Source organism: Pungitius pungitius, chromosome 2, assembly GCF_949316345.1.
Source record: "Pungitius pungitius chromosome 2, fPunPun2.1, whole genome shotgun sequence".
NCBI classification, from domain to species: Eukaryota; Metazoa; Chordata; class Actinopteri; order Perciformes; family Gasterosteidae; genus Pungitius; species Pungitius pungitius.
Genome location: NC_084901.1, coordinates 10,045,767 through 10,071,339, shown reverse-complemented (window position 1 = coordinate 10,071,339; position 25,573 = coordinate 10,045,767). Strand labels below are relative to the sequence as shown.

At 43.8% G+C, this 25,573-nt stretch overlaps 3 protein-coding genes across 13 annotated transcripts; 1 reads left to right on the top strand and 2 right to left on the bottom strand.

Annotated features, from left to right (window-relative positions):
• Positions 1 to 2,719: 2,719 nt before the first annotated feature.
• rbm17 (RNA binding motif protein 17) lies at positions 2,720 to 10,346 on the bottom strand. 2 transcript variants are annotated; one of them, XM_037460662.2, is made up of 13 exons: positions 10,207 to 10,345; positions 9,691 to 9,838; positions 8,866 to 8,982; positions 8,448 to 8,614; positions 8,126 to 8,238; positions 7,491 to 7,541; positions 7,024 to 7,159; positions 6,746 to 6,897; positions 6,486 to 6,536; positions 4,527 to 4,603; positions 4,228 to 4,326; positions 4,081 to 4,153; positions 2,720 to 2,988 (listed from the first exon to the last, which is right to left on the bottom strand). In XM_037460662.2, exons 2-13 carry the CDS (start codon positions 9,811 to 9,813, stop codon positions 2,885 to 2,887), a joined length of 1,263 nt encoding a protein of 420 aa, XP_037316559.2. In that variant the 5' UTR covers positions 9,814 to 9,838; positions 10,207 to 10,345; the 3' UTR covers positions 2,720 to 2,884. The 2 variants fall into 2 exon arrangements, with proteins under 2 accessions (XP_037316559.2, XP_037316560.2); XM_037460663.2 differs by lacking the exon at positions 6,486 to 6,536 and having other exon boundaries at positions 10,207 to 10,346.
• A 70-nt stretch (positions 10,347 to 10,416) lies between these two features.
• Positions 10,417 to 14,975, top strand: il15ra (interleukin 15 receptor subunit alpha). 10 transcript variants are annotated; one of them, XM_037460670.2, is made up of 9 exons: positions 10,417 to 10,848; positions 11,614 to 11,823; positions 12,043 to 12,084; positions 12,249 to 12,317; positions 12,428 to 12,475; positions 13,394 to 13,513; positions 13,936 to 14,040; positions 14,118 to 14,211; positions 14,330 to 14,975. In XM_037460670.2, the coding sequence occupies exons 1-9, from the start codon at positions 10,767 to 10,769 to the stop codon at positions 14,400 to 14,402; spliced, it is 843 nt and encodes a 280-aa protein (XP_037316567.2). In that variant the 5' UTR covers positions 10,417 to 10,766; the 3' UTR covers positions 14,403 to 14,975. The 10 variants fall into 10 exon arrangements, with proteins under 10 accessions (XP_037316567.2, XP_062416339.1, XP_037316571.2 ...); XM_062560355.1 differs by having other exon boundaries at positions 13,391 to 13,513; positions 13,939 to 14,040; XM_062560357.1 differs by having other exon boundaries at positions 10,443 to 10,848; positions 13,391 to 13,513; positions 14,142 to 14,211.
• A 590-nt stretch (positions 14,976 to 15,565) lies between these two features.
• fbxo18 (F-box DNA helicase 1) lies at positions 15,566 to 25,523 on the bottom strand. Its single transcript, XM_037460660.2, has 21 exons — positions 25,134 to 25,523; positions 24,757 to 24,921; positions 23,996 to 24,594; positions 23,556 to 23,692; positions 23,198 to 23,345; positions 22,930 to 23,111; positions 22,768 to 22,842; positions 22,540 to 22,631; positions 22,023 to 22,191; positions 21,385 to 21,604; positions 21,193 to 21,280; positions 20,997 to 21,092; positions 20,759 to 20,895; positions 19,410 to 19,506; positions 19,113 to 19,279; positions 18,937 to 19,000; positions 18,639 to 18,833; positions 18,126 to 18,251; positions 17,793 to 17,899; positions 16,075 to 16,209; positions 15,566 to 15,922 (listed from the first exon to the last, which is right to left on the bottom strand). The coding sequence occupies exons 1-21, from the start codon at positions 25,156 to 25,158 to the stop codon at positions 15,764 to 15,766; spliced, it is 3,183 nt and encodes a 1,060-aa protein (XP_037316557.2). The 5' UTR covers positions 25,159 to 25,523; the 3' UTR covers positions 15,566 to 15,763.
• Positions 25,524 to 25,573: the final 50 nt, after the last annotated feature.

Sequence of the window (25,573 nt, the reverse complement as noted above, 5' to 3'; positions counted from 1 at the left end):
TTCTACACTGGGAGGCTAAATATAACAGCTAAGGCCCTGCTGATTTACACCATGCCACCTGGCCGCCAATGGAGACACACACAACACACACACACACAAACCATCTCATCCCACTATCACTATTAAATATTTTTCAAATTCAATATAAAAGATCAAAGATCAAACTTTCCGACATTCATTGAGTCATAAAAAAATGATTACGTTTTTTATAATTGAGGTATTAGTCAAAGTGCATCCACGAGGGTGAAAGAGGGTCATCATGGCCTCATTTCATTTCTTGCTTTATATTATTGTTCTGTGAAGCACATCAGAACCTCTTCAAAAAGTGCATACAGTAGAGGATGAAGTGACTGTACACCTTTCTGTCTGAATCAGTAATGTAGTATTCCATACCCCATATTATACGCAGTAAACAAAGCCACTGAAAATACATTTTACAGTGTAATGAAATTCCTTTGTTGCATCAGTTTGTGGCCGTACTCTGAACTCTCTCCAACCTTTCCTCCAAATCCTAATGTTTTATTGCATTCCAGCTGATATCCTGTCTATTTAACTGGATTTATTTAACAGTGACAGACTCTCTCCTGTTGATCACCCGAACAAAGGTCATCTGTGTGACACAGGCAGAATAAAAAGTGACCTGGACAGGATGACGTCGTGATGTTCACCTTAGTTTGACTCAGTCTGAACAGTCTGAACATCGTAAAACTTTGTTTGGTTTGTGTGCATTGTCTCAACTATTTTGAAACTCTATTTTGAAAGAGTGCGGTGAAGGATAAAGTTTATAGCAACACGGCAGCAGTTTCCCTGTTTTAATACAATAAGATTATCAGATTCCTTTACCTCACAATAAGCCTCCTATCTTATCGTTTTTTTTATGCACATAAAACCTCTCACATACTTGGCAAATGCGCAATGTGACCATGTTTGAGATTGTATTTTGTCTTTTTCGGAGGGATAAACTGCTCCTAAAAGTAGCTGTCAATCTCGATGGGGCCTGAATGAATATTAGGTAATAACATTAATATTCGTGAAAAAAAACGTTATGTCTTTTCAGTCAGTGATCAAATTGAATTTCATCTATCACAACAGAAAACCTTCCTGTTTTGGAAGGTTTACATCAGAATGTACACTTCCCCTTTAAACCCCACTGACGTGTGGAGATTCAGGGAACTTTCATAGCATGAGTTGTTTGAAAGAAGTTAATTTAATGGCCTCACTGTGAATCATCAGCCAGCAGTGCCTGGGAATGCTTTGTTTTTGTTCATCTAACAGTGTACATATCCCCATCCTTAACAACCCAACAGAGGAAAACAGAAAACAAATAACCTTTAAAAAAAAAGTCTGTGGGGACTTAGTAAAAGACAAAGAACCTGGACATTTTCTATCTTCATCCCTTCACCACATTTCAGGAAGGCCGGGTGAGGGCAGGACGTGTAAAGGTGAAAGGTCGCATTAAACACAGTATGTATCCAGTAGGCCAAAGGGACTAACTACAGCTTTGACTCTTTTCTTTCTTCTCTCCTGCCACATTACTCATTACATTACATTACTCACATTACTTCATGACCCCTCAGATCTATCATATGGGGAACAAAGGGAATAAACCCCAGTCGCTGTAACAGTCAAATGCAGCTGGAGCCTTGTGGCCCCAGTAGTGACACTCTAACATAAGACAATGTAGAAGTCACTGCAGCCATTTTCAATGCAGGATTTTGTGTTTACTATCAGGTTGCATTGGTACTTTTAAATAAGTGAAGTAACTAAAATGTTCATCTTTGTTTAGTTTAAAGTTATAAATGAATTATATTGCAACAGAAAAATAAGGTGAAAGACATAACCAGAAGGCGGCACCTAGTGAATATAGATCACCGACTTGATGTATTCACTCGTTGATCAACAGGCAACATTTTAAAACCACACAATGAGCCCAACACATCATGACCTGGTCTCAGGTCACACCCGCTGGAATGTGTCAGGGTTAAATGTGCCACTGACAGCCAGTGACATCACTCCACCGAGCACGCTTAGGACACGCTCACGGCATCGCTTTCACACCTGGTTCTGACATGCGCGCGCGCACACACACACACACAAGAATGTAGATTCAGCAGGAGAAAGATAAGATGCATTCTGAGTAAATGTGAGAACTATTCATTTTAGTACGTAAGGAACATATTGATAACTTCCTTTCATCTCAGCTTCTGCCACTTCATTTGTACGTCCTTAACTTTTGACCCTGAATGAGGGACGGAGATCTTTCAAACGGCCTCTCAACTAATCTCCAGGTCCGGTTCTCTGATCTGAATTAAACCTGCTCCGGTGGGATGCTTCCTGATATATTTCACAGGCACCTCGGGGACTTTTTTTTGGTGCGCTTACATAATTCTGAATGAGGCTGGGGCTGTATTCACCATCCCAGTCCCCTTCCCATAATCCATCAGTGCTAACTTAGGACTGTCGGCCTCTCGGGATCTCCTAACACTACTGAAGAACCGGCGTTATGTCAGACTTAATTCTAAAAAGGAAACTAGGCTCCATGACAGGATGAGTGCAAGTTGAGCAACATTCCTGGGTTTGCTAAAGTGTGTTTATACCAGCATGAATTATTTCACATTTAGTCACCATGACTCGGCTGCTTTCTAAATTCTAAACGGACTCGCTAAAAACGTTACATTTACGTAGAATAACTAGACATAAAAGAGAAACAAATCAAGTGGACATTTTCTTCACTTTATTTTGTCTCGACGTAAAAGGTCTTCACATATCAGGACAAAAATGAACAGAAAACAATAAGATGAACACTACATACAGACAATTCACTGCTGCTCATTAAAAAAAGGTTTATGTACAAGCGAGGAGACGATGTGGGCCTGGGGAGACGTCAGAACTGCTCCCCAAGGTCCAGAATCCGAAACTTGTCTTGATTGTAGAAGCACGCCTTGACGACTCGCCCGCCAAAATACCGACCGTTCAGATCCACCACAGCTGCACAGAGACAGACACTTGTCATATGATGGAAGATCATATAATGCAGACGCAATTAACCTGCCACATTTCTGCTCTTTTTTTCCCAAAGTGTCCCTATGGCAACCTCCTGAACATGCAAGTTTTCTACAGTGCAGTCCTCACAGTGTTTTTCCGAAGCCCTGGTTGCTGGAAATATGCTGATGTAATGTCAGCAGGAAAAGTAGAAATACACCAAACTAAATGATGCCAGGGTTGCGCTGGTGAACCCCCCCTGAACCTTTTAGAGGAAATATGTTTGGATTTGTGATTAGCTGTAAATCTTCTCACATCCTGAATTCCACATGTGCAAGTCTATTTTGGCACAAAACCTTCCGTTAGAAAGCTGAAGAAGAATTTCAACTTCACAACAACACAACCAAATCCAACCAAAGCGTGGCTTCGCCAGAAGAAGATTCAAGTTTAGGAAGGGCATTGAATCCAACTGAACATCTGTGGGAAGGCTGTGCACAGGAGAAGCCCCGTGCTCAGAGACACATTTAGAGCACTTTATAAAAATAAAAAAATTAAAAGAGTAGGCAGATATTACCAAGTCAAGTTGTTCCATGCTCTTACCCAAAAGGTGCTGTAGTAAAATCAAAAGATGCTTAAACAATGTTAAGGTTGTGCATATTTCTCCAACCAGGTTATTGTACGCGCTTTGTTGTGTGTTTGAATTGTTTACTTGTTCATACATGATTTATCTCGGTCTCATTTTTTAGTTCGTGGACTAGTGTTCGTAGTGTGACTGTTGAAGACAACCCATTACGACGGTGTCTTCGTCTTTGAGCGTCTGTCCCGCTTTCCTGAGCGCTAGGATGTAAGCGCGGTGCTGCCGGGGTTGCAGGGCAACATGTGACACAACACCGCAGGGAGTCTCACCTTGTTTCTGAACTGGGTCAACCCATTTAGAACGGGGCGTGCTTTCACCTACACTACTGGAGCACGTATACAACGGGGAGAGGTAAGTGATGCAGTCACGTAATTCATCATCAGCGGGCGATGACCCGCTGGGTCTATTAGCGGGAGGCGCGTACGGGGTTGTGTGCACAAGACAACAAGCACAATACTGACCTTTGATGGCTGACTCCACCCTCTCAAACTCCAGAAATATCCTAACAGCATCCTCGTCCGGCACCACTGCAATCTGGGAAGCAAAGTTGGTTTGTGATTGTCCGTTCGATCTATAAATCCATGTCGCACGGGATTCTCTCCCCTCACCTCAAATATGACACATTTCACCACTTTGCCGTATTTCTCGCATTCCTCTTTCGTCTCGCCCTCCAAGTCTTCGTCCACCTCTCCACGGCCCACCATGTTCTGTAAGACAAACAAGGACATTGGGCTTACTAACACAGGACCAAAGGTGATAGCGAGGGCTCAGACTGCACTAAAATGTCATATCTTTCCAATATTCTCTTCCAATTGACAAGACAGCATTTAGGAGCACACACACACACACACACACACACACACACACACACACACACACACACACACACACACACACACACACATACCCTCAGCAGGACCACTTTGGTCGGGTTCTTGAGGATCTCTGTGAGCGGGTTGGCGTCCGACTTCTTGGAGGAGTCCGCTGATTGGATGCAAACAGAGTCCAAAGGTTATGTTGTTTTTGTGGCTCTTTTCTTCCGGCCAGGCTGCTGGTGAGCTGGATTGAGAAACGCCGAGGCTAACAATACGTTTTATCGTGGCGAGCTTGATTCAACACACATGACGGATGAAACGATTGGGAAAATATTTTGTTTGTTGAGCCAACGCAGTGTTTCTGTCACATCCGGCATATTTATATTAAGGGCTACTAATATTGTTTTATACATGCTTCTGAGGGACTACTGAAATAATATTGGTATTCCTAGAAATGAACTCAGCAGCAGAGGGATAAATGCCTTGCTCAAAGGAATGCTAAAAATGTATCCTGTACATACAGATTACTTCTCAACATATGAGTCTCCAGAGGTGGGAACAAGTCATTGTTATGCAAGTCACAAGCAAGTCTCAAGTCATTGCCCTCGAGTCCCGAGTCAAGTCGAGTCAAAGACGAGTCTCAAGTCGAGTCACAAGTCGTACCATTTAATTTTCGAGTCAATTCAAGTCCTTTTATTATAGTGGGGACGGGGAACCCTGGGTGATGGTGCGCTGCCTCACAGACCTAGACTACGAAGGGAAGGGTAACGGTGGATCGACTGTGACTGTGTTATAGTGCTGTAACGCTCACCCCAATGCTGCAGCGTAAATAAGGAGGCGATGACTGGCTTGCAACTCCGCTGCATTTATTTATATAAAACAACTCAACTTCGGTCACTTGGCCGTCACCACGCCGAACGAACACTTCCGCATACACGGCCCCCCAAAACTCGGGTTGTCTCGCGTAACTACAGCTGGTAACGGAGCATAACGTGAACACATGCAACATCTGCATAACTGATTAACTAATAACTTTAACTCAGCTCATTACACTACTTTAAAACGGACGTTGACATAATGTTGGCGAGGATTTCCATCGGAGTCTGAATCCGGGTTCAAAAATCCCGATTTTTGTAACCATGAACGAGCTGTCTCGTTGATACGGTCAAATGGACTGCAGTGATTGGATGTTGTTCAGGCAGCGCTCGCTCTCTGCATACAGGTGGCGCACATTTTTTTGACAGATGCAGATAAACAGAGCGGCGCGGTGGTGTGAAAATGTTTTCCCCCAGTTTTCATGGGAAGTAGCAAGTCTTCTCGAGTCAAAAGGCTCGAGTCCAAGTCAAGTCACGAGTCATCGGTGTTCAAGTCCAAGTCGAGTTGCAAGTCTTTGTACGTTTTGACGAGTCGAGTCTCAAGTCATCAAATTCATGACTCGAGTCTGACTCGAGTCCAAGTCACATGACTCGAGTCCACACCTCTGTGAGTCTCTAAACTCTGAAAACCGTCCACAAACTTGAAACAAAGTGTTTCCTGAGGACGCACACAGGGTCCACAAACTCCACCTTCTACTCGACAGAATTTATTAAGAGTATTCTTATCTAGTACTCCGGTAGTAAACATATACAACTACGGCAGTTTTGCTGGAAACAAAGCTTTGATGATGGATGACCCAACTGTGATGTCTAGTGGCCGGGAAATAACACTGCATCCATCATTTCAAAGGATCGGGTGCCATCACATTACCATACGGTAACAGTGGGCAGCTAGTTAACTTAGCTTAGCATAAGGGTTGAAAGTATGGTAATTAAAAAAAAAATAGTTTATCTTTGTTTACTCCGTACAGAGGTGTTGGATTGTATCTACAAGTAAATAAGTGCTCTACCGTCACTTAATATAAATGTATTGCTGTTCAGATTTGGCAACTTTGCGTGACAATAAATGAACACACACATGGATAAAACACATTAGCGCCTGTATAAATAAAAAAGAGCGAGAGGAAGGTGTACTCTGCGTAATGAAAAAAAGAGAAAATGAAAGTGAAGGCCAACCTGCAGAGCCTCCGCCTGAAGTCTCAGCAGCGACTGTCTGGCTGGACCCTGCTGCTCAGACACACAGACAAAATGTGAAAGACAGTCACAGTAAAACATCAAACTGATCCTGGAATGACGCCATAATGAGCTCTGGAGAGGACACAAGCAATGGTGGCTTCATGCAGAAGACGGGTAAAAAGGACTCGAATGAAGTGGACGAGGAAAGAAACGTGTCGTTTATAGCGTTGATCACGAGGAAAATAAAAGGTGGTGCTTACGTTTTTCTGCGGCGTCGCCTATGATGATCTTTCCGCCCCTCTTGCTGGTCTTCTCCACTGACAGCGCCGTGCTGAGGCCCTGCTCGTGCTTCCCCAGGCCCTGGCCTTCTTTGAAGCCGTACTTCTGCATGATCTTATGAGCCACCGTACCTCTGTGGGGGGGGGTAATAAAGTAATTTTATGCTAAAAACATGCTTTATATTCCACTAACATAAATTTAAGTTATGGCATTAATTCATTTTAGACATTCCTGCCAGCTTTGTGTGTGTCACACCCACCCCATGTTGGCCAGGAAGGAGCTGGTTGGTGCGGGCGGTGAACGGGGGCGCTCAGAGTCCTCGTACATCGGTGGAGGGATGGCGGCCTTTGAGCCTCTGGCGGGGCGACCTTCATCTTCGTATGAGAACGATGAGCCTAAAAGCACAGCCGTTGTTTACATGTGGTGCAGCATTGGTAACATATTATCATTACAATTAATTACTGGTTTTGATCTTTATACTTTCACCGTCTGCCCTTTGCTGCTGTAATCCTGAACATGTCACAGCTTCAATACTAATAAAAGGGCTCTTTATTTACTGTACTTATATGTATTTGTTCTTTTGATTTTGCACTGACATTCACAATGTGAAAGACACCTCAAACGCTGAAGATATTACCGCCCTCTGCTGTAGACTAGTTGATACTGATTTCCTTTGACTAGTCATTGTTTTAAAACCATCACCACATCATGAGTCTCAAGACTCACCATCTTTGTCCACAAGTGAAGAAGGAGGGGCGATAGCTGCTCCACCCATCACTGCCAGAAAGAAAGATCATGCCAGATGTCATCAAGTTCAAGTTCATTTTTCTCCTTGTTTTAAACATGATGACTTTGATGCACAGCTACTGAATCTAATGTTATTCAGCAATGGGGTTATACAAACTCCTAAAAATAAAGTCTGGAAATAAAATAATGGCAAACTGTAACCTAAGAAACACAGGTTAAGCTCGAATCGAATTGGTTAGAAAAGACAAGCCTGCGTTTGAGGGGGAAATTCTAAAATGAATTTATTTTTCCTAAAAGTGGACAAAAACTAATCTAGAGAGACTTTGAATTTACGTCAGAGAACGTGAAATGAAATACAGTGCCATTATGAAATAATGTGGCATTATGAAATAAAAGTGCCATTATGAAATAAAAAATGTATACTTATGAAATAAAAGTACCATGAAATGATTAAATGTATTTCATATTTATGTATTTATTGCCTCATTTATTTATTTCACGATGTATTTCAAATGCATATTTCATTTATTTATGTATTTATTCATATATTTAATTTTGAATAAAACGGCATTCCATAGGCGCGTCCCATAACTGCGTTGGGATAAAATACTCACTCCTTTTCCTCCGCTCTGCCTCGTAGTCCTCCTCCTCATCAGACTCGCCCTCTGCTGCAGGAAAGCGAGAGAAACCACTTGGAGCTCCACCATCTGGCCGGTCTTTCCTTTTCCTGCAAACACACCAGGTTCAAGAGTGAGACGAAATTCCTGCGTTCCTTATAAATATTCAGCATTACTATTCCATGGGAAATAGAAAGCCCTCCAGAAATGTTCCTGGGTTTGGTCCCATGTTGTTGCTATGAGCACGCAGATACAGGACCCAACCAGCTATCATCAAGGAAAGACAAGGATTGGCTTGATTTTACGATGGTGGCAGTACTTTTCTCTGTCCTCGATCTCTTTCTGCCGCTCCAGCTCCCTCTGGCGCTGTCGTTCCTCTCGGTGTCGCTTCATCACTTTTTCGTAGTCGTTTGGGAACATTGGATCGTACTCGTCCGCCAACGGGATCAGCACATCGCTTGAAGAGAAACCACTCGGGACAGCTTCCTGAAGCACACACACACACACACACATATACAAACATACAATATGAGAATTAGATCTACAGAAACAGGTGTTACAATTATTTAGATGAGGATATTTACTTATGGTTATATGATCACGACCACAAACACTGGTCTGTAACTTATTATTAACATCACACACTGGCATTTTTAAGTAAAAATCAAGCAGCTTGGACATTCCATCGATTTTATAAACTTAGAACGCTGATGATCGGGTCGCTGGATAAGACAGACCTTGAGTCCAGCGGCAGCATATGGAGGAGTGTCTGCGATCTGTCTCTCTTCACTGGAGCCCCCTCTCTTTAGATCAATAACAGGAGCCAAGACCGTGGTCTGCTTCATCCGCTGGGTCTATACTCACACACAGACAAACACACACATTGAATAAGCACACACTGAATTCATAATATGCCTATGTCATAATTGTTTGGTAATCATTTCACATCTCTTGTCACATTATATTGTTTAAGGGTCGATGGTGGCGCATGCAGTAGTGTGGTGCGCTGGGAGCCGCAAGGCTGGCGGTTTGAATCCCGGCTGCCCAATGTGCCATGTTGAAGTGTCCATGAGCACACTAATTTCTCCCCAGGCAAAATGTAACGCATGGCTTATAATGCACTGTAAGTCGCTTTGGATGAAAAAGTCAGCTAAATGACATGTAATGTAATGTACATGTCACTCTGTGTTGTTTAGAATATCTACTGCAGACTCGCTCTTTTTTCACTGGTATTCGCTCTATGATTGATCATGCTCTTCCACGCCGTGTCACACGTGCACCTATCGTCGTGTGTTGGTCCTTGTGTTGCACCTATCGTCTTGTGTTGGTCCTTGAGTTGCACCTATCGTCTTGTGTTGGTCCTTGAGTTGCACCTATCGTCGTGTGTTGGTCCTTGTGTTGCACCTATCGTCTTGTGTTGGTCCTTGAGTTGCACCTATCGTCGTGTGTTGGTCCTTGTGTTGCACCTATCGTCTTGTGTTGGTCCTTGAGTTGCACCTATCGTCGTGTGTTGGTCCTTGTGTTGCACCTATCGTCGGTGTGTTGTGTGTCACGTTACTCACCTTGGCTTGGGTCAGAGCCGCTTTCTTCACCTTCAGCTGGGACTGCAGCAGCTTGAAGTTCTTGGACCAGCCTTCGGTCTTGGTGTCACTGGCACCCACACCGAGGTCATCATACAGCGACATGGCTCCCCGTCAGTGCCTCTGTTTCCTGCGGAAAGGTTTCATTTGATTCACCGTTAGCGTCGGTATTAAATGACTTCAGAAGCATCACTTCGTTCTGCAATACTTGGATAAAAATGAGCTCAGAACAGGTGGTTCACTTTTGATGCGACTGGTTAAATGTTTGATTCATTAAACGACCAATGCTACGAGACGTCACATGATTTGTCACTTATTAATGTTACCTGCTATATTTATTCCATGTCAAGTACGCTGTGTTTAAGCAGACCAGGAGCTACCGGCTAAATAGCAACGTAGCTAGCACCAGCTAATGCTAATATAGGCGTTTAATGCTAACTAGGGGTCTAAAGAATTACGGCGTAAACAACAGTATTATTTGGCTTATTTTTTACTTACCGGGTTTAGAAACACCTGGATGTTAACTAAATGTAAGTGCCTATAGCATAAAGGAGGGCTAGAGGAAAATGTAATGTGGAGCTGCGCACTCGTTGCACGACCCGGAAGCTAAACGCACAACAACACAATTGAACGCCATAGTCGAGTCGGCCGATGACTCTTCTGCGCCGCCTAGCGGCGGGGGTCCGGTATATCAATACGACGTCCCGTCTCTCTTTTGCATCAGAACACAACGGATAAATGCATTTTTATGGCGTTTACTTTATGGCCTTTTTATAACACGATGGGTATTACTGGCCTAACAATGTGTCAGAGTGGACGAATGAGTCGGGAGACCGCAGCCGGAACCTGGGCCGGTGAGGGCGGCGGGTTTCTGGGTTACTACAGAAAACACGCAGCGCATTTCACTCAATGACAGCAAAGCGAAAGTAAATTGCCCAAGTAGCAGCAGGACATGGAGCAGTGAGGATGATCTTTGCCGGACTGATGCCGAGTGCGAAAAGTGTACTGCTTTGCCGGCCTTGGATTATTTATGCATTGAGTCTCCGAAAAGCCGCCTGATGGATCTGGGTTCCCGTTTTGCTTTTTTCTCTGTGTGCCTAATTGTAACCTGTGTCCTGCGGTCCACGCGCTGCTCCAACGGTGAGTGCAGCACATTAACGCTTCAAGGGTTGTGCTCAGGACTTAATCTTTACTTCTACATGCTTTTGATCCAAACAGGGCACTGCAATGAAACAATTGAAAACAAAAAAACATGAATTTGTGTCATTGTTTTTATTTATTTAGTCTCTTGCAGCCACTACTGTTTTCGTAGTTGGGGAGTTCAACTGGGATTAGACAAAGCAAACCCCAATATGATAACACTTTTAAAAATCTGTCTATACAAACACTTGACAAATCGTACAGGCAACACTGTGATAATCGCATGGATTGATATGCGTGAAGAAACTCACATTTGAGGGGATGAAGGTCAATTATTTACCTGACAAGACTGGTCAGGGGTCAAGGAGATTAAGTAAAAGGCTTCGGAAACGGATACTTCGTTTTCAGTTTCAGTTATACGCCAAGCATTTTTTTTGTATAAAATCGAGAACTAGAGATGCAGATCACATGTGTATGTACTATAAAGGTGTTTATGGAGTCCCACTAGAACACAAGGACAATGATGTAGAATCAATTTACAAAATAACCTGCCCTGCAGAGGATTGAGTTTTTTAATTTGTTATCAGCAATTCGGAACATTTATTGCCAAAATGTGTAGACATACAAGGAATTTAACATGACGGTTGCTGCATAGCATCAGACAGTAAGACAAATACAACATAGTGCAAGAAAAATGGACACATTTACAAATGTACAATTTACATATATGTTGTAATTTTGCTATATGATTTGTTTTACTTCCAGACAAAGTCATTTGTCCGTGTCCACGAATTCCCCCAAGACCTCTAACTCTCAATCCACCAGAGAAATGCTACGAAATTAACCAGACTTTTCGCTACGAGTGCCAAGAAGGTCTTTTGAGGAAGGTGGGAACTTCCAATTTCATCAGATGCAAGCAGATTGGCATTGGTCGTGGTCAGTGGGAGCCTAGTGAACCCACCCTCGAGTGCATACGTAAGAGTTATTTGCTGTTTGTCTTGATTCACTTGAACACTTCTTAACGATACAACATGTGAAAAGGTTTGAGGGTTTATATCCCTTTGTTGGATCTGTATTCAGAGGCAAATCCAAAATGGAAGAAGCTATTACAAAGCAACCTTCAAGTTCAATAATGTCCACAAAAAAAACAAAATCCCTCGCATTCTTGTCCTCAAACTACCTTGTGTTTTTCAGCTGACCCAAAGCTAACCCAACCACCAAAGAGCCCGGTAACAAGTAAGTGTAAGCTCTATCAGAAAAACTCTACAATACATGTACACAGGGATGTTTTATTATTATAATGATAAGTGTTTGTAAAACATCTGTGGTTTATGATGGTCCGATCTTACACTAAGTAACACCGATATTCTATATGACCACACCACTACCACCACGGTCAGCGCTCTCAGCTCATTGTTCAGCTGAACCAAACAGAACCACAACACAACAAACAGAGAGCACGGTAACAAGTAAGTGCAAGCTCCAACACTAAACTCCAAAATACTTTTAAAGAATTTATATGAGTACAGGTTTAAATGTCTGTTTGGTTTTTATGATTAATAATGGTCTGATCTTGCAGAGGGTCATGATGACATTCCTCACACCTTCACCATTGCCAACACAATCAGTGAGTTCTGTGTGTGCATGAAAAACTATAAAAAACTACAGGCCACTAATAATGAAACTACAACGATGCTATATCCGTCTAAATTCTGTGTTACTAGTTGTTATAATTGTTGAGTCCGTTGTCATGATTAGAATCAGCAGCAGTAAAGGTAGTAACACCAGCCTTATATGTTGTTGTACTTCTACTATTGTGTTTACGCGGAATGTGGTCAAACACCTTCTGAGCCGTACAGGAGAAGCAGGATTTCATGTTGCTATAGATAGGCTAAGTCCCTCCACCTCATTTCAGAGAAAGTAGTGGGATGAATTACACGTATGACGTGTCAATATAAAAGGCACTTTTGGAAACTAAGCAAAGTGACAGTTTATCTTTGCTGTGTCGTAATATCATTTTAGTTCTGTGTGATACGGCTAAATCTACACGTCGAATCATGTTCTCATCCATTCAAATAGACTTACATGGTTATTTGAAAGCAAAGGTGTTCAAATACCTTTGCTTGACTGGCTTGTGACACTTAAATGTCAAATGGCACAAATAGGAAGGTCTGGTTGTCACTTCCTCTATGGTAGTAGTAGTATGAGCACTAGTGGTACTTACGAGAGCGGCACCTGTACTTAAAAGTAGTGACAGCCACTATAACAGTGTCATTGATATTGAGCTTTGTAACACTGAAACCTTGCATTATTTTCCTGTCTTTTGTTGTTAATTAAGTGGAATGTTGTATCAGATTATTTCTGTGCCGTCACTCGTTTACCTTCATGCATGTAAAACACCCAAACACCTCGAGTCCCCATTAACCGCATGGCTTTTTTTTCTAGTAGGCATTGACAGTGGAAGGAGGGAGGGAGAGTGTAATTAAGAAGAAGTACTAGCAGTCATGCAGTTTGAGTCCAAGTTAATGTGTTTTCTTATCAGCAGCCGCTTCCTCCGGCCCACAGACGACCCAGAAATTACGCCCCTCAGCTTCAGTTCCTGCAGAGTCAGACTGGCCAGAGCCGACCCCATCTATTCAGCAGGCCCTGTCAGGCCCCTCCCAGGGTAAATGGCTTATAGTCCCGGTTATGCTAAGCTGGAGGCAGCGTGTGTGATTTGCAACCGAGACTGTGGTTTTATTGTCCAGGGACTGCAGGAGTCAAACTTGCCTCCCAGAAAGCCTGCACACCTCATTAGATAGATATTTAGTATACTGCACGCAAGATGGAGATTTGTAAAGCTTTTTAATAAAACTTTAAGTAATGCATTTTGTAATAATTGACAAAAACTGCAATACAATACTGCAGCCAAAAAGTCAAAAGTTTGGACACACTTTCTCATGGAATTGAATGAGAAAAATGTGTCCAAACGATTCGTACTGTAATCACAATTGTTGTTACATAACTGACGGATTTGTCCGAAAGAAGACAAATGGGCCCGTCACGTGATCAAGCTGGTAAAAAAAAAAAAATCTCCCTCTTTCACAGCAGGAACAGAACGTGACGTGACGGAGACGCCAACAACCCCATTCATCGCCGCACCTTTGAACGGCACGGCACACCCCCCTGAGGCGTTCCCCCACGCCGCCCGCAGTAAGCTTCATCGCTGACGGGTACAGACCAGTCTGTCCCAAAGGTCATTCTGGAGACAGGAGACACCCTTAATCCAGAGTATTTCTCTCTCTCATCAGCAGCCGTCATCAGCTGTGGCACATTGGTGATCGCCTGCACTTTGGTGGGGATTGGCTTCTTTTGTTATAGAAGGTGAGCGACAGGGCAACGCGTGTGAATATTGGCACAGGGTTGGACAGAACATTTTAGCAGTATGTCACACAGTGGTCCAATGTGTGATTAGGATCTCATCGCCGCTCTCTTTGTGCAGAAGGCGGCCCAAAAGCCACAGCCCACCCCCAGAAGAGCAGATACCCATGAAAGAGGATCCGTCTGAGCAATGAAGAGGTGTCGCAGAGCTGGACCTGCCGCTTTCACAGAGAACCCGCCTGGTAATCTGTGTTTCTATTGTCATCAAATCCAATGAGAATGCTCAGCCCAACAATAAAGTGATCCCTCCAACAACTATGTCTGTTTAGACTAAGCCTTTAGAGCGATTGGAAAAGGCATCTCCTCTACCCTGGGATCTCACCAAGGTATCAGGAGACAGACAAACTGATAGTTTTGCTACTTTAATTGGAATGATGACTATAGAGATCGTGCTCCACCCGTACCCCATAACAACATACAGCAAACTCTGGGAGAATACACTGGTGAATTAAAAAGCTTATTTTTGAAGTTGTTAGTTTAGCGGTGTACAAACTAGCGGTTGCTACTGAGCCAGCGACTTTTGCTTCTATGTTTGTCAGCGCTTGTGTGTGTCAAACTCTTCCAGAAAGGTCCGATCGCCAACATTATAAAAACAAATAATGTGGTCATCTATTGAAGGAACGAAGGGTGTCAATCTAATGTTGTTGAGAACTTTTCAGTTGAAACGTAAATATGATTGTAATAAACACATGGTTATATTGAGCAAATACATCGTCTCAAATGACTTCATACTGCACAACTCCCCACCTCTGTTGCAGTATAAATATACACTACCAGTCAAAAGTTTGCCCACAAACTTCCTGCAATGCCTTGATCAAATCTAAATGTGTCACGTTGTATTTGTTTCATTATTGTTTTTCATCATGTTGAGTCTCAAAGCAACACCATGAACACATACTGAACTCTGTTCCAATGGGGCGAGCAGCTTTTAGAGGCAGCATTAATCATCATCGCATTATAAAAGATATTCTTTCAACCACATTATTTGAGTTAAGAACAAAAGTCTTTTATAGCTGCAGATGGTACCATCTCCTTTCAAGTTGGAACAATCTGGTTTCAGTTTGAACCATCTGCCAGATGCTGTTCCTTCCGCTTGAAATGAAGCATTACGCAACAACAAAAACGTCCCTGGAAAGATTCTGTGGTCTATGCTTCCACACACGGCCAATAATATTACAGAAGCCTTCTGTCGCCTTCCACCCACAGCAGAATGTGTTGTTCTAAACGTAACTTTGACCTCATTGGTTGCTTTAAACTTCTTTACAATTACCGGAAAAAAGTAATGACCCTGCAGGTTTTTTTTGGGTTTTTTTATACTCAAAAACACACAGACATGACAGAGGGCTCTCCAATGAAACCTCAATCCGACTGATGGAGCAGTAGGCATTATAAAAAGCTTCCTGAGCGGAAATCGCTCATTTCCAATCTCTTTTGGTGTTATCCGTAAACACGTAGCGGCGTCCCTTTGCGCTTTCCGTCTTGAAGACCCGCGCCTCTAGAAAAGCCCCAGCAGCATGCGGTTGTCCAGATGAACGAGTCCTCGTGGTATTTCGGCCATGGAGAGCACGTCGTCGGTCATGAGGAAAGCCGTCGACCCGATGCGGGTCCACACGCACCTCTCGCACAGCGGCCCGCCGGCGGACACGCCGTCCGACTGGACAAAGGAAGTAGAATTTTTCATTTAGAAAAAGAAGAAGAAATGAATCAGAAATCATCGTGCTGATTTGGCTAATTAAGGTAACCACTAACAGGCTTCATGTGCTCTAACATATCTCGTAGACAATTGGCTGGTTATGGTTATCTTACACATTTCATCTGCGGTTTGCTCATGATGAACGCTGAGCCGGGCGTCGTGCAGTTGGGGCATTCGGAGATGCAGCACGGGAGCGGGTCGCCCACCGGCGGCGCGCCGGGGGGCATCTCCGACTTCAGGAAGTATTCCTACAGACGACAGGGTGTCAACACATTTGGAAAGAAGGTTTTTACGACAGTGGTTCCAGTTAGAAAATGAGAGTGAAGGGCCGAGCAGCTGCGCTGCTGCAGCGTGGCGGCTTTCAGAGAAGAGGGCCGGGGTGAAAAGGGGGACAGGGTGTAGATCAGATTCTGTGACAAGCAGCTGGATCCACTTCCATCTGTGTCTGCAAACACTTTCTCACATCCCATGTCTGGCACATTCTTATCCAATAAACATGCGGTGTTTTTTTTTCTTACTTCCTCCCTGCAATTTTGAGGCATTTATATCACAATTGTTTGTAGAACCTTTATCGCAGCACTGGGGGAAAAGAACATTCCAAACAGTGAAGTGGGGTTTGCCTCTGGCTTCCTGTGTTTTGGTCTTGATTTAACACATTTGCTCTTTGTCACTAACTGAAAACAGACTTCGCAATCCAGTCAAGCCCACTCATTTCTAAAAATACATACAAAACCTATGGATAAAGAAATATTGAAGACTAATCAGAATATTTTGTTAATTTAGTGCTTCTGCTGAGTGATCCAGACTGCCAAACATTTGTTCACTTTTTCACACTAGATTCTGGAGACACTGAGGATACATTTCATTTAGTAACCAGGAGGACCGCTTGCAAATATCTCCATTAATTTAGAAAGCAAATGCTTCAAGGATTTGAAACATTTATAACTTTTTTTTAAAAGTTTTATTTGACTCAACCAGTTTGTGCTAAGCACTAATTCTTTCAAATAGTTTATAGCAGGCGTTTTCAACTAAAATGTGAAAAGGTCCAGTTAGAGCAAATCTCTGGAAGCAAAGATCCGGGAGATCACAATGTGACTACTTAGTGTGATTAAATAGAGTAGAGTTGTATCAACTGTGGCAACCCACGGGTGCAGGCCCCCAGTCAGCACCTCAGAAGACTGCCCAGGAGCAGAGATCAGCACCAATGTCAGGTGACCAAAAGGGGAAACGACAACGAGCGGCCCAGCTGCGGCTCGTGAGGCTGATGAAGGTTGGCCACACTATAAAGGACCAACCATTCCAACAGCAAAGGGGAACTAGACGTGAGTAGGAGGTGGTGTCATGCCGGGGGGTTTTCTGTGTTTTCTGCAGTGAGGAGACCGAAGATGGAAGAAAATATGGTGCTCCTTAAATTTTCATTAAGCCAGACTGGAGCGCTGTCTGTGTGTGTGTAGACCTTTCTACACATTTTCCCTAAATAAGAGCAGCTTATTATGCTTTGCTCTCCTTGTTGATAATGTCAATTTTTTTAAAAAGCAGTTTAAAATGAAGTCCAGTTATAAAATAAAAATGAGGGAAGTGAGGAAAGTAAAACTGCGTCTGTCAGACAGGGCTGTCGTACAAAGAGGACGATGATTAACACGAACACGTGGTTGCAAACTTTTACACCACTAAAACCACTAGAAAGTGTCAGGAAACTGAAATAAAAAAAAACATACGAGCCTGTCATGTCATCTGGTTATGTGTGAATATTCATTTTGACAATAAATTTCACAGTGGCTATGATGTGAACGTGTGTGTGTGTGTGTGTGTGTGTGTAACGAGAGCTCACCCCGGCCACTGTGAGGAGGCGGCGGATGGACTTGGTGATGATCAGGGAGGTCCTAGCGCGAGTCACCGCCACATACAGCAGGTTCCACTCATCATCCGCAAGCTTAGCTGAGCAGGGAAGACACACACAAAATGTTTTACACAAAAACGTTTGGAGTGACTTCTACATTAGAAATCTGCATTAGTTATACATTGGTTGATCATTTGGCACTATAACAAGACTAACAACACAAAAAAAGCAACCCCAAAAGAGAAAGATATCAGATACACTTGCTCCAGGGCCACCCATTAAAACTACAACATCAAATCTATGGCAACCGGAAAAGAAACCCACAGAAGGAGAAGTCAGGATTGAAGTGCAGGTTGTGCTTTGAAGAGGGGACTTTCGCAAAGTCATCGGTGACCATCACGGTGTCAAACTCCAGACCTTTGGCCTTGTGGACAGTTCCCAAAATGAAATCTGGAGCAAAAGCAGAAATAGGTTTTGTTACCAAGTAGAGTGAGTATAACAGCACACCAATTAGTTAATTTTAGTAAACTAGTATTGTGTGTTTAACTAGAACCTGAAATGACTTCTGTGCCATAGGGCACATCTGCTGCTCAAATTAGTCCCAGACAAATACACCGTTCCCTCTATTTGTAATAATCTACAGCTTCATAAAGAGGCAGTGGGCTTGATGCAAAACATATTGAGACAAAAAAGGTATATTAACCATAGTGTCATTAGAATGGTATACTTGCACAACAACAATATTTATATCATGACTTCATGTCGCATTGTGGATGTCTGTCCCACGTGTGGTGTTTCAGTTACTACCCTTGAGACCAATAAGTAGCAACCTAGTACCTGCTTTGTGAAAGTCCTCTTCAAAGCACTTTTCCAGGCGCTTTGCCAGCTCAGGGATGCGCTTTCCGTATTTTTCAACGATGTTCAGTTTGGTCTCCAGTTCCAAGTCATTGGTCTGTTCGACGTACTTCCTGAAGGCCCAGACACCATTCTGTTTTTTGTTGGCAAAGCTGCGAATCAAAGGATCCCTGACGCCTGAGGAAAGAGCCAATGTTGTTTATAAAAAGATAATAAGAACTGAGCGTAAATATGAGGGGTCTTACTATTCTGAAACAAAGGATGCATGCACAAATCTCACGTTTTGTCCCTTCCAACAGCTGCCAGATGTCTCGGATCCGATTCAGGCCGATTCCATTGACACCCTGAAGGAAAGGGAGGACCTGTGAGCGCCTGATAACACATGCAACCTCCCCCGTCCTCCTGAAGTAAACGCTTGCTATTTCGACCTTAACTGTCAGTTAAGTGTAAACTCACTCCTATGAAGTGGATGCGGCACTGCGGGTTGGAATCTGTGAGCCGGACGGCTTCGCTAAAGACAGTGACGTTGCATCTCGACAAGATGGCCGTCTTCCCCGGGCAAGGACTCACACCCTCCTTCAAGGCTGTCCCAACGTTGTCTGCCGCCTCGTCGCACACTCCGCCTGTGCAGTGGACAGGTGGCGCACAGCACACGCCAACAAACAATGAAAATGCAGGATTTTCTTCTCAAGCATCTATATTTTGGAAGGCGTTTCCAAGTTAACAACGCTTTCAAGAGTTTGCAGTGGTTACCTTTCTGCTTTCCTCCCACGAGAATCTTCTCCACTCCCTTGCACACTTTCAAGATGGTGGCACCCACGAAGGCGATCTCGGCACCGAACCGAAAGCTCTGAACAGAGACATCAGGGTTGCTACAGTTTTCTTGTTCACACTGAACTGCTGAGAGTTAGAACCATTTCTATACACCACAGGATATTAATAAACAACGGTTTGCTATGTGAAGTCACTCTGATCTTGCTGCTATATCAGTTGTTTTTAAATATTTGTATACAAAAAGAAGTTGATAGTGGACATAGAATATGTTAACATTTTTCTTGTGTCAAAAGATGAGACACAATGTTGACGAGAGGCAGTGTTGTGCCTGAACGCGTTCATTGAACGATAGTTCATGAACTCGTTCATATTTTGGGCGAACGTGAACTGAACGTACTGTATTAATGCCTGATGAACGTTACTGTGAACTCGTTCATTCTGGTTTCTATGGCACGTTCTTTCAGGTTAACATTGTTCAATGGGATGCCGGATTTCTATAGAAAACACACCGTAAACGCACCTTAATAAGTAGCGGAAAAAACACCCGATCCGGCAACACCAGCGTCGCACCGCGCATGCGTCATCAAAAAAAAAAAAGAGAAATGCATGGAGGCGACAGCTGCGTGTAGCAAAGAGGCGGCGTGTAATAATTTAAATGAGTTTTATGAAGTTACTGACAAGGTCGGTGAGGATGGGAGGAATCTGACCTTTCTTTGCAAACATTTGCACCTTAATGATAACTGTCGTGTTTTTATTCCTTATTTAAAAAAGACCAAGCAGCATGTGTTTGAGAATGTACTGTAGGGGTGGACGCTGCAGCTGCTGCTAGTGTGGAGTGAATGGACAGCAACATTAAAGCAACAATGGGGAAATGCTGTCCCCTCAATGCTAATGTAAACCCTGGTTGGATAAGGATTCAAAATTGGATATGAAGATGACATCTGATGCATAGCTTCAGTGTTAAAACTGATAAAATAATTGCTGTCTGTGGTTCTATATGGGCTGTGGCAATAATTTTGAAAAATAATAGCTTGCAGCAACAAACTGAACTAGTTGGAACTGTGAACTTAGTTCAAATATTTTGAAGTTTGAACTATGAACTGAACTAGTTCATTTTAAAATTTGTGAACTGAACTTTGAACTAGTTCATGTAGAAAGTGAACTTTCCCAACACTGACGAGATGCCTCTGAGCTAACCCATATAATTCTTGTGGTTATTATCATATCTGTCATATTCTGTCGAGGCAGCAGCAGTGTTAGTTGCCGTATGGCTCCGTACCCTTCCCGAGCTGTTGTGTCCATTTGTGTGTCTGTGTGCTCGTCAATACCTGCGTCAGATAGAAGATGTGCGTGTGGTCGATGAGGTTGAGGGCATTGACGGCTCCTTTGAAAGTGTAGATCTGCTGATGAGGATCTCCGACCAGGATCTTCCCACAGCTCTGCGCCAGAAACACATCCAGGATGACTGAGAGAAAGAGAGAAGGAGAAGAAAGATGCCGTCACCATCACAATAATCACAGATGAGACTTTCCCGCCCATACTGGGACTGCGTCACAGCGACGTTACCTGGCGTGCAGTCCTGTGCCTCGTCGATGAAAATGACGTCGTATTGCTGAGACAAGCTGGGCTTGGGGACCTGGAGCTGCCATAACTTCAGGTAACCTGAGGATGAGAATCTCCGTTGACCACCTCTGCAGCATTCCTTCCAATATTAGAACAGAATTCCGTTAAATGGCATTTCACTCATTGGCAGCGGGCGTACCGTCGTGGGTCATGTGGTAGGCGTTCGCTTTGGTTTCATTGAGATCCTTCATCTTGTTCCAGATCGTCAGCGCTTCACCGGCAAACAACTGAAGGAACACACAGCGTAAAAACATTAAATGTCTAATGTGACCTTTGGAGTCCTAAAGCGTATTATTCATTCACACCAAAGTGGCCTTTTCTCGCCTCGCACCTTTCTTTCGGGCTCGGTTATGATCTCACGCTCGCGGTTTCTGGTTATGCGGAAGACAGGGACGTGTGCGACGGTCAGGGTCTCATCCGGCGAAGCCATGAAGGTCTTGAGAGTCGTGGAGACGACTTTGGCCCTGGCGAAGCCGCCGCGGCACTCAGGCAGAACCGAGTTGATGGCGAATGGCTTCAGGTCAAAGGTCAGCTTCCGACAAGACTGGTATCTGGGGCGGGGTAGTTAGCGGGAGAAAAGAGCAAGAGATGCAGACAGACAGAAATAAAAGTTATTAATGAAATAAAAAAAGGTGAAAGTTCAAATGAAGTAGACTTGAGGTCTACTTTTAAAGGACACACTATTTTCCTTACATCTTTTGAGTTCATCTGTGGCACCCTTAGTCCCTATGTTCTTCCCTTCAGGGTTGACACACTTAGTTTGTGGAACAATTTATTTGTGTCAGTATTATGTTCAAAACATCTAGTTATAACTTAATGCTCAAAATAAATAATGACGTGACAAGATAAAATGTCCTAAATAAATATGCCTTTTAGAAATATTATTAGATAATTGCCATATAAAATACAATACATGCGGGAATCAATCGTAATAAATATTTTTCTATAAAAAAGGGGGAAACTTCTCACCTCCTCCCAACGTCGGCAAAGGCCAATGAGTGGACGGTCTTGCAGGTCACATTGCTCGGGAAACGGCGCTGCGCCTCGCTGGCCACCGACTTGTTGAAGGCCGCATACAGGAAGCGGAGGTGCGGCCGCTGCTCGGCGTACTTCACCAACGTGGTGGTCTTCCCCGTACCTGCCGCGGACAACACGGACTGCTCAGCTACACACGCAGCAGCACATACACAAAACTAATTTTCCTTCTCCGATGTTTAAATGGCTGCACGTACCTATTTTTCCTTAACTTAAGAGCAGATATGCAACAAAAAGACCCGAGCCAGTGCCTAATAAAAATGTTAACACCCCAATAGGTTTTTTTATCCAGATTTAACTGCTGTGGGTCAGAGCAAAAGTAGAATTCAAAATAAAACAGCAGGTTTGTTGTGTGTGAAAATCTACTTGGACACATCACTCATTCATCATTACGTTTGTGTTATTGAACGAGTACAATGTTTTCTAGACAGTTGTGCTGCTAACATTATACCTGCAAAGGCCACAATCTTGACCACGTGGTCCTTCTGGACGTCGTGGCTGAGGATCTGCTGCTGTTCACCTGTGAGCTGAACCTGAGGCCGTCTGGAAGCAACACACACACACACACACACGGCACTGTTGAAAAAAAGGTCCTCGGATCCACATTTCGTCACTCCACTTCCTGGCGGTTGTTCTCATACACGTCAGTGACGCATTCAGTGAAGGCTTTGATGCTCACCCGCTCTTCCCGGAGCCGACGCCAAAGGGGCCATTCTCCATCAAGTGAAGTGTGTAGTAGATGTTGTAATGCAACCTGGAAAAAACGAGAAAGAAAAGAATGACGAGGAAGCAGGCGATAAACGCGACTGGAGCGGAATCCACAGACTCTTGGAGTGCTTACCGACTGCTAATTTTGATGTGGTTTCTCTTCACTGCGAGCAGCATCATGGCCATGTGACTGAAGTACTCTGTGATGGCTGTGTGCGACATGCAGCCGGTGAGCAGAGACACCAAGGCCTGTACGTCACCCACGCTCTCACTCAGGATCAGAATGACCGCCATTGCTGCGTATGGGTTGGGACCCTGGAAGGTTGGAAATTATGTCATTTTCTCCATAACATAACAAGAGGTCGTTTTTTCCTATTTGTAAGAATGTGTGTGAATCATACCTCGATGCTAAGGCTAAAGAACTTCTGGATATCCGGAATGCGTAATCTGATGGAGGCCTCGGCCTGAGGAAAAAGGCGGTGTTTCTTTACACACTCCAGAACGTCCTGCGGCCTCAGCCGCTCGCCGACTGCATGCTGGGCCATTAACCTGTCCAAAACACACAGTAACTTTTACACACAGCCCGCATATATTACATCATCACACAGAGCTCCATTTCGTACGAATAAGCTGAAAACAAAGACTAATTGAATGGAAGGGACATGCGTTACATTTAGTTGAATTCCAGAATGTGGAATTCAGTCTGCACATCCAAATGATGATGCATGCAATGGTTAATAATAGGAATTGCAGACTTACACAACAAGGCATCGTATGCTGTGCTGCGATGACGATGGATCGGTGATGCCGCTGTTCCTCAGCACGGAGCAGATCTCCTGCACCGTTTCCTTCTCCCTCATCATGTAGCGGAAGTATTGTTTCTTGAAAGGGACAAACTGCAAAAGAGAACACAGACGCACAACATCCAAAACAACGTTATCATTTTTTTAGCTTTGAATATGAGTACGGCAATGTCTAATCTCAAGAGGCGAGCTAAGTACTTTCTTAGAAAACTCAATAGTGTGAATATAAAGTTCATTACACTAACATTTCCTTTTTTTCCATTCTTCTTTTTCCTTTACTTGCTTGCTTAAACACATTTCTCCAGCTACAATATAAGTACCCTGGTATTGTTTCTTAATGTAAACTACACCTTTCTGCCAATATGGAACGTAATGTAATTCTGTGACTAGTTTGACCTTAGTGTCCTGGACGATGTTCCTCCAGTGATGGCAAACACGGCTGACACAGCGGTAGAGGTCTTGGGCGGGGACGAGGCACAGTATTTGCCTCAACACCTCCTCTGGAAGGTCATCCATGCAGCCCTCGGGTTTAAGCAAGACCTTCCTGCTACCCAGGAGCCCATAGTGGGCGTCAGGCAGGGCCTCCACCTCCTCTTCCATGTCGTGATTTTCTCTGTCCCATTGGTCAAACTCATCATCATCTCCAAACATCTCTGCTGTCATTCCCTCCAGATGATCCACGCTGTGCTCGTTCTTTGGCATTAACTCTGCAGCCAAAAGGCTTACATCGTCAACCTCCTCCTCCCATTCTTCTTCTTCAGGGTTTGGCCCCGAAGGGGGAGCCAAGAGACTGACATCGTCGTCGTCATCATCGTCCTCCATCAAGACGCCCGGTGTTTTTTCAGGAAAACGATGTCCATTGAGTACATTTGTGCATGTGGACGAACAGGGCTGGGGAGATTTGTGTGGACTTGAACTGAAGACTCCTGTTACAGAGAAGAAGTTGTCAATGCCCTTCTGGCATCCAGAGGGACTTCCTGAGGCCGATGCAGAAGCTGTGAGAGAGGAAAAAAAACATATTTAATGTTGTAGCAACTTCAGGACTATTCTAACTAAAGAATGGGGAAGTGTGTCAGGTTCGGTACAGGACAAAATAATAACAATAGTTTTCCTGTGCACAGATGTACGTTTGTAGCAGAAGGAACAGAGCAGATTACCACACTTCCGTCGCTTGGTGGGTGTCCTGGGGTAAAGCCCCCAGTTGGCGTTGCGAGTGCCTTGCCCGTTAACGATGTGTGGTTGGGTGAGGGCATTGGTGCCCTCCGTCTTTTGGGCAAGGTCATCACATTCTGCGGCATTCAGGTGCCTCCTTTTGGCCTTTCCTAGAAAACGATACCAGCCAATAGCATTCAGTCATGACAACACAGACCACTGTATTGGGAATGTGCTCGTGCAATGTGAGCCATTCTTCAGTTTTCCTATCCAACAGTGGTTGTTTTAACATTCTCCTCTTTTGGACTCACGCACTATGTTTAATAAGCTTCTAAATTAACTTAAAGTTAACGTTAGTAACGCCTCCACCCTAGTAACTCACCCTTAACAGCCATCTCCATCTTCATGTCCAGGGCATCCGTCTTTTACTCACAGAACAACGTGGAGATTAAGGATTCCAATTTGGTTCGCTTCTGGTCAAACGCATGACTCACTTACTTGACCAGAAATGTCGTCGAAGCTTTCAGAAAAGCTGGTGAATCGGGTCGGACAGCCAGTGAACAACGACTACTGGGCTAGCATGCTAGGCTAATTCTACTTTTCAGCTTTGTCAACACGACTGTTAAAAAATCTACAATGTAGCCCCTTGAAAGTAATTCATGGGCGTAAAAAAAACGTTTCTAAAAAGTCAGGCAGCAATAGTAGCAATGAACAACTCTTTCGTGTTGTTGTTGATGCGGAGTTGCGCACGCAGGTTGCGCCCAACGCTTCTTCTTCTTCTTCTACTTCCTCTACTTCTTCTTGGCGGGTTACAGCGTTAAT

What these genes read in the sequence shown, in the direction of transcription:
- fbxo18 (XM_037460660.2), bottom strand. Translation starts at nt 25,158, where the DNA reads ATGAAGATGGAGATGGCTGTTAAGG. An exon ending in ACATCGTCCAGGACACTAAG is followed by an intron (nt 23,693 to 23,995) that starts GTCAAACTAGTC and finishes TCTCTTTTGCAG; the next exon opens with TTTGTCCCTTTCAAGAAACA. An exon ending in AGCATACGATGCCTTGTTGT is followed by an intron (nt 23,346 to 23,555) that starts GTAAGTCTGCAA and finishes TGTTTTGGACAG; the next exon opens with GTTAATGGCCCAGCATGCAG.
- rbm17 (XM_037460662.2), bottom strand. Translation starts at nt 9,813, where the DNA reads ATGTCGCTGTATGATGACCTCGGTGTGGGTGCCAGTGACACCAAGACC. An exon ending in CGGCTCTGACCCAAGCCAAG is followed by an intron (nt 8,983 to 9,690) that starts GTGAGTAACGTG and finishes GTGTGAGTATAG; the next exon opens with ACCCAGCGGATGAAGCAGAC. An exon ending in GGTGGAGTCAGCCATCAAAG is followed by an intron (nt 2,989 to 4,080) that starts GTCAGTATTGTG and finishes GTCTCTGTGCAG; the next exon opens with CTGTGGTGGATCTGAACGGT.
- il15ra (XM_037460668.2), top strand. Translation starts at nt 10,767, where the DNA reads ATGGATCTGGGTTCCCGTTTTGCTTTTTTCTCTGTGTGCCTAATTGTA. An exon ending in ACCAAAGAGCCCGGTAACAA is followed by an intron (nt 12,085 to 12,248) that starts GTAAGTGTAAGC and finishes CACCACGGTCAG; the next exon opens with CGCTCTCAGCTCATTGTTCA. An exon ending in GGCTTCTTTTGTTATAGAAG is followed by an intron (nt 14,212 to 14,329) that starts GTGAGCGACAGG and finishes CTCTTTGTGCAG; the next exon opens with AAGGCGGCCCAAAAGCCACA.